The 14,872-nt window shown below is 39.6% G+C and overlaps 1 protein-coding gene across 1 annotated transcript in view; it reads right to left on the bottom strand.

The window, feature by feature from the left end:
- The window catches only part of Spata17 (spermatogenesis associated 17), a 171,108-nt gene that overhangs the window by 40,952 nt on the left and 115,284 nt on the right, over positions 1-14,872 (bottom strand). The window contains 1 exon segment of the mRNA XM_036202045.1: positions 11,563-11,698. Within this exon segment, the coding sequence (XP_036057938.1) occupies positions 11,563-11,698 (136 nt within the window).

Genomic DNA, 14,872 nt, shown 5'->3' with positions numbered 1-14,872 from the left:
GAGACAGTGTTGTTATGCAGCCCTGGCTGTTCTGGAACTCACTATATGAATGAGATCGGCCTCAGACTTAGACAGGTCATCTTGTTTCTACCCCATAGTGCTGGGGTTATAGGAGCACACCACCACAGGGCTGGGAGAGGTCTTCTGAAGGGGGAGTGCAGGGAAAGCCCAGTGTGTGGTGTGAGGATTGTGTGGGCTGGAGGAATTTAGTGGGTGGTGTCAGGGAGGAGGTTCCTTACTGGATCTGTCTAAGGAAACACAAAAAACAAGGAGTTGCATAGTGTTCTCTTTGATGCTGCCGCTAAGCCAGTCACACTGCAGAGGGCACAGGAGAGTGGGGTGCTCTGCTGGTAGCAGCCTAATAAGTACCATCTAATTTTCTCTTCAGAATCCATTTATTTTTCAAAGCTCAGATCATCATCAAGGGACCACATTTTCCAACTGAGGAATTACAGAAGAGGTAGATTAGTTTTATTAAATATCCCAAATGTGAGGTAACCCTTTGCAAACAGCTCACAGAGTAGATTTAATAAGAAAGTGATGTCAATATCTGTGTCTTTATCACCAATATTATAAAAATTTGAAAAGATAATAAAAGGTAAATAAAATTGTAAGACACAGAAAATTAACTAAAAATGTATATAGTATAGTGTAATTTGTTCATGGCTAAATGTTTTCCATCTGAAAAACAAAATTAAGGCATTTTACCTCCTCTATCTTCCCAGCTATGATTCTCTTTTTTGAGCCTATTCAAATGATTTTCTAGGTACAGTCGCTCCTCCTCTGCTTCTCACTCACAGTGACTTCTGTCTGGCTTGGTCTCCACACTGTCATTAAATCAGCTCCTGATAGGACTAGTGACCTGTGCCTTGCTAAATCTGTGGGGCTTTTTCAGCACTCATCTGATCTGACTCCATGGCATCATTCGACATGGCTCATCACTCCTTTCTTCCTACTGCATTATTCTCCTTGACTTCTTTGATAACATGGCTCTCTTGATTTTTCTCATGTGTTAACTGTTTCCCTTAAGGGGTTTCCTACACCCACTGGCCACCAATATTGGCATTCCTCAAGATGTCTCCTATCTTCCCTCTCACCTCATTTTCTACTATTATCCTAGTCTATTCTCATGAAGCAATTTATTCCATTTTGAAACTCTAGTTAAGACTGATCTTACAAGAAATGGACCTCACTGTTTAGCCCTCTTTCTGACATCTCCAATAGAAGAGTCAAAGTCATCTCAAACTCAAATATGTCTGAGACTGATTGAAGGTCTCCTCTCTCTGGTTGTCCCCAAACTCTGATCCTCCTTTTCTTCCATTGAGGACTACTGCTATTAACCCAGTTTCCTATCACGGAAATTGATGGGAAATTAGCAAATGTTCTTTTCTGTAACTCTATCGCATTTAACTCATTTTCAATTTTAGCATAACAATTGTTTCTATTCTTAGTATTTCTGAAATAATTTCCATCTCTCCAAGTCTGCTTTCCATTGTCCTAGAATAAACCATCATTAAATCCTGCCTGGACTACTATTCCCAACTGGTCTCTTCCCCTTCTGTTTTGGCCTCTCTAAAAGTAATTATCCACATTGAAATAAAATGATTTTTTTGAAAATACAAATCTCATCTTTCAACGTTGCTTGAAACCTTTCAAATCCCCCAGTTTGAAAACCAAAGTCTTTAATTTATCCCAGAGTTCATCTGTAGGAATTAGCAACAAGGTTCCTGAATCCATCATACTCTGTGAGTGTGTGTGTTAGTGTATTTGAGTGTATTGGTATATGTGTGTACTTGGGGATGCCAAAAATAAACACTGAGTACTTTCTTCAAGAGTTCTCTCTCTGGGGTCTCTTGCTGAACCTAGAACTTGCCAATTGGACTGGATTAGCTAGCTAGCAAGCCACAACAGTCTCTGCCTCCTTGACAGTGGGATTATGGGTAGATACACCATTGCACCTTGTTTCTATGTCGGTGCTAGGGAAATCAGGTCCTCATATTTGCAGCAAGCACTTTATCAATGAGACATTTCTCTAGCACCTAATAAATACACATTTACACACTCAACTCCAGCCCCAAGGGCCTCCTTTCAGTTCCTTGAAACATAAAGACATATGCTCCCTGAGACCTGGAAGTTCATGTTCTCTGCAATCCCGAGCCCCTTAGAGGCTCTCTACTCCCTTATATAATCACTTGCTAAACACACACACACACACACACACACGGGGTGGTGTATAAAGAGGGATCCCTGTCCATAAAAATGTACAAGAACATGAAAAAGAGCAATCTTATTAAAACTATCGTTAGACTGAAAACAACACAAAAAAGCAGCATTCCAAAATGAATTAAATTTCCTCAAATAACCATTAGTAGCTATTTTTACACATGATACTTTAATCACACACTTAGAGACAAAGTTCAGAAATGAACTAAAACCAAAACAAACACAGGAAGCTCTGTTGTTATTCCACAGAAAAGAAAAATTGAGGACAAAGACGGACTATATCAAATATGAGGGTACAATATACATGGCCAAAAGGAAATTTATTTCAGTGTCAATTTAATAAATCCCATTAAAAGAAAGCAGAAAAACAACTAAAAAGGAGGAACTATGGTAAAGAGATAAGGAGAAAGCGTTAGAGAGAAAGCAGTTCAGATGGAAGACCGGCTGAAGTGATGGCTGGGCTATTAAGAAGAGCATTTGGTGCTCTTGAGGAGGACCAGAACCAGTTTCCAGAACTCATGTCTGGTAATTCACAAACATCTGTAATCCCAGCTCCAGGGAATCTGATTCCTGATTCCTTCTTCTGGCCTTCCTAGGCTCCTTCCCTCTCTGGTTGTACATACTGTGAACACACACACACACATACACACACATACACACTCATAAATAAATGTTTAAGAGAAATGAAACATAAGCAAAGAAAATCTAATATTAAATATAGTTAAAATCCATGACACAATAAATAATATAGAAAGAAAACTATTATTGAAGACAATTTTCCAGAAATAGTAAAAATTTCTAAGTTTCTTCATTGAAAAGTACAATTTTCCTAGGAAAATAAACTCAAATGGTAACCTGGCAGCTATATCCTAGTAACACTGTTAATCTCTCTAGACAATGAAAAACATTCAGAACCTTTAGGCAAATTAAATCCAAAAATGGCAACTAAGTAAAGAGACTCTACAGGCTATATCAAGCAGACCCTCCACTTCCTGTCTGCCTTTCAGGTTCTGTGCACACAGGCTGGGCAGCAATGGGGCCACAAGAATGCAGTGTTGGCAAGTGAATTCACAGGCCCTGAGGAGACATCAATTCCTGTGTGTGCCCACGTTCGCACATGTGCACGATACCACATTGTCTTTCTTTGTCCATCTGCTGATGGACGTCTAGGCTGACTTCATAGCCAATCTGTTTGGAATCGTGCTGAAGGAAACATGGGAGGCAAACATTTTTTGTGATGTGCTGACTTAGCTTACTTCAGGTATATACCCAAGAGTGGTATAGACATCTATGGCAGCTCTACATTTAATTTTTTGTTTTTGTTTGTTTGTCTGAAGAATCTTCATGCTGGTTTAGCATCTCATAAACTGCTAAACCTGTTCCTTCAACAAGTCAAATAACCAGGATCTCATGGAGAGAAATTAATGTCCACACTTCTGAGAACATCCATAGGCACGGGGAGGGGGGGTGCATTCTATTGAGGCTTTTGCCTCTTTTCCAACACCACACATACACACACACACACACACACACACAGAGAGAGAGAGAGAGAGAGAGAGAGAGAGAGAGAGAGAGAGAGAGAGAGAGAGAGAGAGAGAGAGAACCAAATCAACCAAACAAAAGCAAGTTGGAGACTTTAAAATGTGGAAAATTAAGTTTAGGAGTTCAGTTACAGAGCAGGGCAGAGGTAGATAGTCCATGATCATTATTATATGAGTCTAACTCTTGTTATTCTGGCTTAGCAAAAATGCATGAAAGACAGGATACATTGATGATTTGGAGATTTTAAAACTTCAAAGGGAACTTTTCAGAGACCACTGACTACATCGGACTAAAACCTCAAGTGGGAAATTTCATGGTAAAAGCTATAAAACTTTGAAGCATCAAGCAAAGATTTTGCCCTCTACCACTGTACAGATGAACAGCTGGGGTGCGTGTTTCACCTAGGGTGATGTAAATTCTACAGGTCTCAGGGGCAAGTGTTTAGCATCATCTCTCCAGTACTTCTTGGTTATTAATAATAGGATGCAGACATTGCTCAATTTGGGACACTGGGTTATATGTACAAAGTGTCTTTTCAAATGGCTGACCATGCTTCTTTGCAAAATTGTACTCTACTATGTTTGTTCAATGTTCAAACCAAGTGTGTTAGAATGAGATGCAAACCGAACCTTTGGGTTAGTGATCACAGGCTAATGCAGTGGGAACTAAGGTTTTCAAAATCCCAGATATATCACTGCATATGCTATTTCTATTTACACTTAAAAAGTCAAATCAGAAACTCTTTGATGTCATTTAAATAACTAATTGAAAATTAATAGAGTGCCACAAACTGATCTAAAAGAAAACAGTGATTAAAAAGTAAAGTAAACACAAACGTAAACATGCCTGTCTTATACACATACACTGTGTTGTGGGTTGAATATTATCTTTAAACAATGAAACATTTGGCTCTGCTGTTCCATTTTCTTAAAGGCAAAGCAGAGTGAAACAAATATATATAGAACTGCCTAGAATTATAACACAAAATTTTTATATTTGTCCTCAAACTTATTCAAGTTTGGCAAGACTAAACAAGGGTGGTCACAGGGGCCAACCTCTGAGCTTACTGAGGACAGGGGTGGGGGGAGACAGAGAGAAGGGAGGGAGGGGGGAGGAACTGTATATATTTGATTATTTAAGGCCAGCTCATGAGCAAAATATTTTCCTTCAATTACACCTAATTATTTTACTGTTTACATTTCCTAATGAAACGAGGCTGCACCAAACAAACAACTGTGAAGGGCTGCTGTTCAGCAAGTGCCTAATCATAGATCGGCAAGCACAGAAGGATCCTGAAATTCTGCGAAGCTGGCCTGTTTGAGTAGAAAGGCGTATTTTATCCCAATCAGCCTGCAAGCACAACTGTCCCAGCCGAGGAGCATTCAGTGCTGCACAGCTCAACTGTGACGACCCCCACACAGCACTTGCACATCAATTACGATCATCATAATCACGGTCGTTAAGCTGAATGTTCATTATCATCAGGATGCTAGTGACAGCAGATTCAATCTCTGGGTGCAGTCGGCAAGACCTCGCAGTCCCACCCAAGTTTCTGCAGAAGGCGATGTGGCACATTAAATCCGTGATGTGTTCCCCATCCTACTCCATTCCCAAAGCATGGACAGGGAAGGTCAGCTTTATGTTCTGTGCAATATGCTTAGTTCCCCAAATTATTTCTTTGGAGTGCTGGATATTCCTATGCTTTGTACACATATACAATCATATACAATCATGTTTGGGGCCCAAGTGCATGCGCAGATGCGCAGCAGGGAGGTCTGCTATCCTAATTCAACTGTAATCAGGAGGATGGAGAAATGAGTTAGCAATGAGAACCATCCTCAGTGTCTCTCCTGATTTTTGAAAACTATGGGAAACAGGAAATGGTTTCATTAAAGAAAGACAGAAGACCATTCCAATTCAGATAAGGACAGAGATGGTTACCTCTGCTTCGGTAAATATGAACATGGGTATTTCAACAAACAAAATATGTTGTGTGTGCAGAACTGTTGATTTTCAGACTCCTAGACCTATCTGAACAGATGACATTAATGTTAATTGACCAGGAGTTTTTAGTTCACACACATTCAGAGCTCAGCACTATAGGGAATTATGATACTAAAGTATTTACCTCAACTTCCAAATCTGATTACTTGAAACACTGAATTAAAATCGAGTAGCTTAATTGGTGAAGTTCATAGTAGATTTAAGAAATATGAGTAATTTGCATGATATATAAATTATTTCATTATTTTTACTTCTTAAGCAATACAATATATGGCTGGGGAAATGGCTCAGTGGATAAAGCACTTGTCAAGTAAGTGTGAGGACAGGAGTTTGAATCCCCAGAACCCAAGTTAAAAGCCTGGCAGGCATGGCAACTACCTGTAGTCCCAGGCAGACAGAGACTCTAGTGAAAGCTGGCTAGCTAGACTAGCCAGAACCAGAAAGCTCCAGGTTCAGTGAGAGACCCATGGACAGCAAAGGAAGAAGGATATCTATGTCAGCTTTGCACACCCACACACATATCCACACACATGTAAAACTGCCTATACACATGCAAGCATGCTATATGCAAGCTTGATACAAACACATGTAAAAAAGAAAAAAAATATATATCACATTATTTTTTATTACTGATTCCATTTTTAGGAAAAAAATAATACTATTTTCTCTCAATTAATTGAATTTATGGTTTTTTGTATAAAGCTCTTTGGAGCAAAACAAAAGCAAAATACAAGTGGATACTTAATGACATCAATCTACTGTATCCAATGGTAGAGTTGGTACTTAATGACATCAATCTTCTGCCTCCAACCAACTATGCTTTGTTTGTTCTCGATGGGCTGGAGATAGAGTGCCAACTCTTCACACATGCTAAGTAAGAGCCTTAACACTGAGCCACATCCTCAGTCCTCCATGCACATTTAATGTATATAAATGTTCCACCTCCCTGTGTCCTTTTATCCTTCTGCATGTGAATACAACAACTCTAGTCTCCTAAGATTAGCTCTAACCCTCCAGTAATAAGCTATGGTCTCTAATTCTCAAGATCAAGAAATCACATTTTCTAAAAAGAAACGAACTGCCAGGTGTATTAGCACACAACTGGAACTCCCACACTCAGAAAGCAGGTGCAAGAGGATTACCACAAGCTTCAGATCTCGTTAGTAAGTTAGCAGGTTAACCACACATACACCATGAGACACTGCTTAAAAGTGTCGAATGGTAAACAAACCTACCTAAAAATTATTAATTCTTACCCAAGTTATTCAGCATCAAGTCAAAATATAAAATATTTGCAGTAACTCCTAGGTTTTACAATTAGTGAAACAACTAACCCTGTATTGTATTATCACGGATGCCCCCAGAAGGATAATTTGATTAGCTGGTATCGCCATTTGAAGAGTAAATGAAAATGGGAAGAACAAGAAAGAGAGGAGGAAGGTGGAGCTCTTCACACTCCTCACAATTTGCATAGGGCTGGGGAGGCAGTGCTTTAATAACATTTGCTGAATCTATACTTTCTTCACTTAATTTTCATGAGTTAAAGATTGTCTCTAATGAGTCTTCTGAAATAATAAAAAAAGCTATTCTTACTTCTAGTGAGTATTCAAATGTTTCTGTTTCTATGAAGTTGCTTAAGTAAGACAGACAGACGAGTGTACAATTTTGGACTATGTTAAGTGAATCAGCCACAAAACTCTGAAAAGAAGTATAGTTGGAGAGCTTCTCTCCAGGTGCCACCAAGCCCCCATGGTCCCACAACCCACATATAAAATAATCACTCAGATGCTTATATTACTTATAAACTGTATGGCCGTGGCAGGCTTCTTGTTATCTGCTTCTTCTATCTTAAATTAACCCATTTCTATTCATCTATACTTTGCCACGTGGCATGTGGCTTACTATTACCTTACATCTTTCTTGTCATGGCAGGAGTTAGCAGTGTCTCTCCACCCAGCCTTCCACTTCCCACAATTTTCCTCCTCCTTGTCCCACCTACCCTATCCTTCCTGCCTGGCTACTGGCCAATCAGTACTTCATTTATTTTAACCAATCAGAGCAACACATTTGACATACAGAACATGCCACAGCAAAGAAGCATGACTCTATTTAAGGAAAGAGAACATTCCACAAGGATCTTTCCTACTATGACAGAGATGAACATGCTTAAAGTCACTCAGACTTTAAAGGAAGGATTTGGCTCAGTTCCACCAAATGGTGAAAAGGTACCAACATGAAAAGTTACATTGATTAGAAAATGAAACACATATCACATTTGTAAACATTCAAAATAGAGCTCATATCTACTTTGTGTTCAGGAGTGTTGCATATTGGTGGAAAACATAGAGAATAGGTTGGTTGTGGGATTTTATAAAATGACAAGATAAATCCCACCTCAGTCTGCCAATCAGTTCCTAAACCGAGCTTACTGTTCAAACCATATACCTGGAATTGCTAGTGTGAAGATGCCTTTAAACAGAATGACGTTTACTAACTATAACTTCAAAGGATAGATGAGATGGCTCAGCAAGCCTAGGAGCTGACTTCCATACCTGGAGCTCAGAGTAGAAAGAGAGAACAGACTCCCGAAAGCCATCTTCAGACATCCACATGTGTGTCGTGTATGTACATGCCTTCACACACACCCACACCAATAACAATAATAAATCAAAATATTTGACATGAAAGGTACTGTAGCGGCTTGAAAGAAAATGGTCCCCAAAGGGAGTGGCACTAATTAGGAGGTGTGACCTTGTTGGAGGAAGTGTGTCACTGTGGGGGTGGGTTTTGAGGTGTCCTTTGCTCAAGCTCCCCTCAGTGTGACAGTCAGTACACTTCCTGTTGACTACAAGATGTAGGACTTTCAGCTGTTCCTCCAGCACCATGTCTGCCTGCATGCCGCCATGCTCCTGGCCATGATGATAATGGACTGAACCTCTGAAACTGTAAGCAAGCCACCACAATTAAATGTTTCCTTTATAAGAGTTAACATGGTCATGATGTCTCTTCACAGCAATACAAAGATAAGTACCTTGTGGTGTGTTCGAAGTATTTACTCCCTCTCCCTCAAAATCCTGTATTTACATTATGGATTAAGATGGAATGAAGTCTGAAAGCACTTCTTAAAGGAACACATGACATAGCCGAGACAACACTGTTTTTCTGAGATAGGAAGGAATTGATGGTTCAACTTGGATTTATTCAACTCCTGAGCAGAAGTCTGGATAGAGCTTGATTTAGAGGAAGGCACTGACAGCTTGAACTAAATGGGGAGGAAAGCAGATGGCAGAGGCAGGCTATGACTTCTGTACTCTACAGCCCAGGCAATTGCTCTTCAAGGAAATAGAAGAATGACCCCACAAGACAATCAGAAACCATCATGGCTTCTGCTTCTCCCACTCAGGGCACATTGGTTTCCTCTAGTATCAAAAGGGTAGGATGACTGTTCCCAATGCCCAACTTGCCTGCCACCCCGCGCAGAGAGCCACAGTGTAGAGTCCTTGCAGCCAGACTTTGGCCCACTTCCATCTCCAAGCCCGTGGGACCCACTATTCTATTCTCTATCATGAATCTGATTTTCTAACTCACATGGTGTAGTATCTATCTTTCTGTACATGACCTTTGTCATTGGCATTAAAGTCTCTCAGGTTCATCCACATCATGAATAACAGGAATTCTTTGAATTTTTTTATGGCACAACAATATTTCACTATGTGTGTACCCCATTTCTATATGCGTTCATCTTTGGTGGCTGTCCTGGCAGTAAACATGGTGTCTACTTACTTCTTTGACATACTGTTTCCATTCCCTTTGGACTTATACTCACAGTTCTGATTGGTAGGTCAAACAGTCACACAAAGGCTTTATTAGTCTACCCTTACACAAACAGAATGAGAGTTCCCTTTTCTCACAATCTGGCCAACATTTTCCTTTTTTTCTTGATGGAAATGGTTATTCTGTCAAGTATGAGAGGATATATTGTGGTTTCAATCTGCATTTCAGTGATAATTTTAGTGATGTTGAATATCTTGTCCATGTACTCACTAGAGACCTCTATATTTTCCTTTGAAAATCATCTTTCTAGGCCTTTGCCTTCACACCAACACATAGGTGTGCACACACATCTGCTTGTTTCTTTGCTATAGGAATTGTTTATACATTTTGGATGTTGACCCTTTTTACAATGTATAGTTCCAAACATCTTCCTCATCCCACTGAATGTCTCTCTGTTGATTGTAGCAGGATTCTTAAAAGTTCTTATTAATAAAATCAAACCTGAGGCCAGTTATTGGGGTGAATGCTGGAAGATCAGAGAGACAGAATAAGCCACAGCTTCCTTACCTTGCCAGTTCCTCAGCTCGTCTTGTTTCCTCAGACTGGAAGCTTCTGAGTCCTCATCCAAATGGAACTCAGCTAAACTGCTGCTCAAAAGCCTGAATGCTTAATCAGCCAAATGCTGAACCAGCCAAATGCTTCTAGTTTCTGGTCTTCACACTTTATACAATCTTTCTCTTTCTGCCGTCACTCCCTGGAATTAAAGGCTTGCTTTCTGGGATTAAAGGCGTGTGTCTCCATGCTGGCTGTATCCTTGAACACACACAGATCTGCCTAGCTCTGCCTCCCAAGTGCTGGGATTAAAGGTGTGCACCACCACCACCCAGCTTCTCCTATGGCTTGCTCTGACCCATTTTCTAGCCACCATTTTTGGCTCTGTATCTAGTGGCTGTCTGTTCTCTGACCCCAGATAAATTTATCAGGGTGCACAATATTTTGGGGGAACACAATACCACCACAGTTGATCAGTGGCTTTTCAGTTTGATGCAATTTCATTTGTATACTTCTATTTTGCTGCCTGTGCTTCTGAGGTCATATCCAAAAAGTGATGTTGAGCCCAATATCAAAAGATTTTCTGTTTCCTCTAGTAGTTTCAGGATTTATGTTATATGACTTGAGTTGATTTTTTAATATGGTGAGAAGTAAGGATCCAATTTCATTTTCCTGCATAAGAATATCAATTGTCTCAACACTGTCTGTTGAGTAGACTACCCTTCTGCCATTGGGTTTGTCACATTGCTGAGGATCAACTGAGCATGTACATGTGGGCATATTTCTGCACTTTCTCTCCTATCCCATCAGCCAGTGTGTCTTTTATTGCCTGTACCATTCATTCTGTTTTGATTACTATGGCAACCCAATGTATTTTTAAATGAGCTAGTATGACACTTGCAACTTTGTTCATTTTGGTCACTTGATTTTCCATGGTAATTTATTATAGTAGCAAGAGCAAAAATACACCTTATAGATGCCAGCTAAAACCTACATGCTCTGTACACTTTATAAATGTGCATACTACATACACATATATGTGTCAAGTGTGTATAGTTCACATTGTATATGCCAATCACATGTCTCTTTTTCTGTACATGTAGATATATATGCACAGAGATTGAGACAGAAATATCTGGCCTCCATGATCAATAGTCCATTCCACTCTGGGATTTCACATTCAAACTCCAACCCTGGTCATCTGTCAAAGTCAGTGATCCACATTCATGATTATAGGAAATATAATCATAAAACATACATTAAGACCCAATAATGCAAAGAATTAATGCGAATCTCACTGACACAGGTCAGCTGTGCCATCTTTCCAACAACAGCTTCAAATAAGCTCATGATTGTGATGGCCATAACTGTACTGAGAAGAGTTGCACTTACTAGCATTAATGTCTGTCCTCAGTCTTTTAAAAGAGGTCCCACTACGTAGCCGTTTCTACCACATCACCAACCTACCTTGTCACTGATCCACTTTTTAGGGTCTTGACTTCGGAAGTGCTTTTGTCCGTAAGAGCTAGGATTGTACTTGCTCGATGAGTGTATCATTGGGATGTACTTCTCCTTTTTATGGTAGGAAGAAAAGGGCAAAAATCTGGAAGGACAGTTAGACAACATTCATGGTTAGAATTCCAGAGACCCGATTCAAAGAAAACAAGGGTTTGGAATTGGAATACTTGTGCCCACTTCAACCCTGGCCACTGTCAGTATTCTGGTTTCTAGGACTCTTCCTTCCCTACCTGTTTAATCATGGGGACACTCAAACTTTTCTGCTGGGATTTTTGTGGGTTTTAAATATATTACAATGTTAAACATCCAATTAACAATTTAAAGGTGCCAGATTTTTCAAAATTGTTATTATAAACAAAAATGTCATTTCAAAATTGTATAAATCTCAAAAAAAGGGGGGGGGCAAAACAACAGTCCAGCAGTACGGGTAGTTCTTATTGAAATCAATTTTCTTCAAATCTCATCGCACAACCCAGGGGAAGGCACATTTGCTTGGGTGGAACGCCAGTGCTTGGGAGTCAGCCCACGCTACTCATACCTCAGCTCTCCCTTGCTCCTCTACTTCCATACCTAGTAACTTAGCCTCAATGCATCTGGGCTTCCACATGGGGCTGCTGTGAGCAACCAGCAGCCTCACGGGAAGGAAGCATCTGGCATGGAGGCTGAAGACCATGTGGCCGGGCAGCTGCTGGAGCCGATGCTAAGAGAAGGGCCTTGCTGCGTCCAGCAGCATCTGATTTTATTTTGAGCTTTGTGATTAGTTTAGGAATTACTGGTTTGACATGAGAGACTAACCCCCACACCCACAGCACTGTTACCGTGGGACAGTCTTGGTGTAACCTGGTGACCTCACACTCCCACAGCACTGTCACCGTGGTATTGTTGGTGTAACCTGGTGACCCCCACACTCCCACAGCACTGTCACCGTGGGACACTCTTGGTGTAACCTGGTGACCTCACACTCCCACAGCACTGTCACCATGGGACACTCTTGGTGTAACTGGCAACTTTCTTTGCTGGTTCTGCCAAATCTTCACCAAATAACAGTAAAGGAACAAAATCGCTCTAGCCATCCATGAGAAAGACAACAGAAGACAAGACCAGGAACAGGAGACAGCAAGAGGTTCTTAGAAGAAAGGAAGAGTGTTGGAAACTTGTAACTGACTGAGGAAGTTTGAGAAAAAACTGAATGTTAATGTGTCAGAAGAGGCTGATGTCCAAGGAAACTAAATCGATCTGTCCTGCAGAACTCTGGGAAAGGCTGGGAACTGAAGCTGTGGTCACTGCAGAAAAAAAGCTGAGAGGATGATCCAAAGTCACCTAGGGAGGAGGTGAGTCCCTGGCCATTGTCTTCACACCATACATCCATGTATTGATAAGAGACAGACTTAGGCACTCTGACACAGACAGTCCAGCCCCCACAGTGCACTGCATCCATGTAAGGGAGGCATTAGATGGAATGGTACCATTTCATCTGACAGTCAACTCATCTTCCTCTGCTCATCTGTAAATGAACTGTCAGCTGAATCTCAAATACTTCTAGAGATGTGTGCTTAAGGCTCAACACTGGGAAATATTTTAATTAAAAGGTCACACTGTGGTGTAATGAAGTCTCTCTACCAAAAGTTCAATCACATACTCAGTTCAGAACTAACTAAATTTGTTTCCCAACTGGGAAAAATCAAGGAAAAAACAAAAACCTCAGAGGAAACAGGTATCATACTATAGTAACCATGAGAAAACTCATAGTTTTTAATAAACACAATCCAAGGAGATATTGTGCCCATAAAATAAGAACTGGGTGCTTTTTATTTTCAAATGGAAGCTATATTTAGAAAAAAAGCAAAACTTGAAAAATAAAAATATATAGCAAGGTAAAGTAACCCATTGAGACTTTAAAATTTTAAGTTTAGAGTTTTAAAAATATTTTAGAGTTTGAAAAAGTAAAGTTGAAGTTTAGCAAATGTTGATTAAGCCATTACTATTTCCCAATATTTTCACATGATATACTTAATTAAAACAAGCTATTTTAAAAATATAAGTCTGTTAAAATTTTATTTTTATTATTGTGTTAATATATTTCCTTAAACAATTTAGGAAAAGTCTCACTTCATTTTCATTTTATTTTTAATTTTTAGCAATGACCTCCTTTATATTTTCCAGTAAGATTTACCATTTAAGAAGTTGAGATAGTGAGGTTTGAAGTTTACCAGGTTAGTTATGGAAACATGAAGGGTCTGCATCTATGCATGGAAAACAGCTTTCGTGAAGACAAATTATGGTCTTTCAATGCTAATTTGCATGAGGGATGGACATCAGAGGCATGCAGAACTGATGGCCCCAGTGTCCCTGTATTCAAAGATGGTGTACTGGGCAGCTGCTGCATTTCAGTCTCCCTCTCTTCTTGAACGGCATTTCAATACATTTGTCTTTTGTGTTTGTGCAGTTTGCTTTCTTGAAGGCACAGCCTAGGCCCACAAAGGAATCCTACTTTCATTTAGCCACAGCAACTCATCAAAGTCACATGTATGTGTGTTCTTAAGTATGTGTACATATGTGTATAAGATGTATATATTTAAAAATAGATATTGCATAATCTTTAAATAACTATCTCAATATTAATAACATTACTTAGACCTCAAGTAAAGTACAAATAGTTATGAAAAATTAATACTCACAAAGTAGCTGATAGTCAAATATTGCTAAGTTATAAACTCATTTTAAAATTTCTTCCTTTAAAAGTTGAGATATGTCCTTAGTTGTATTTTGTGCTTTTGGTGGGTGCTGTCCAATTGTCTGGACTCTACATTATAGAAGAAGTGGGCTTCTCTATTGTTTCTCTCATCTTAACAAAGATTCAGATCTGGGAAAATAATCACGTTTTTATTACACCCTTAAACTTATTTCATGTATGTGGGTCGAGTATGTGGGGCATGGAACACATGTAAAAATCAGAGGACAACTTCAAAGTCTGTTCTTTCCTTTCACTGTGTGGGTCCAAGCAATTGGACACAAGTTGTGAGGCTTGGTGGCTAGTGCCTCCCAGCAAAACTATCTCATTGGCCCAATCTAGAAAAAAAGTCTTAGAAGAAATGGAGTTATTGTGACATATACTAATGATTCATCATTTGACTAGGCAGTTCTAGATGACTTGCTAAAAGTCTTAGGGAGCAGTAGGTGAAAATGGCTTCAGAGAAAATGAGCTATTGCAATGGACATTGAATGTTAATACACTTAATATAATTTTCCAAATAATACC

The sequence above is a fragment of the Onychomys torridus genome, chromosome 11 (assembly GCF_903995425.1).
Source record: "Onychomys torridus chromosome 11, mOncTor1.1, whole genome shotgun sequence".
Lineage (NCBI taxonomy): Eukaryota > Metazoa > Chordata > Mammalia > Rodentia > Cricetidae > Onychomys > Onychomys torridus.
The sequence above is the reverse complement of the archived record's forward strand: the minus strand, read 5'-3'. Positions and strand labels throughout refer to the sequence as shown.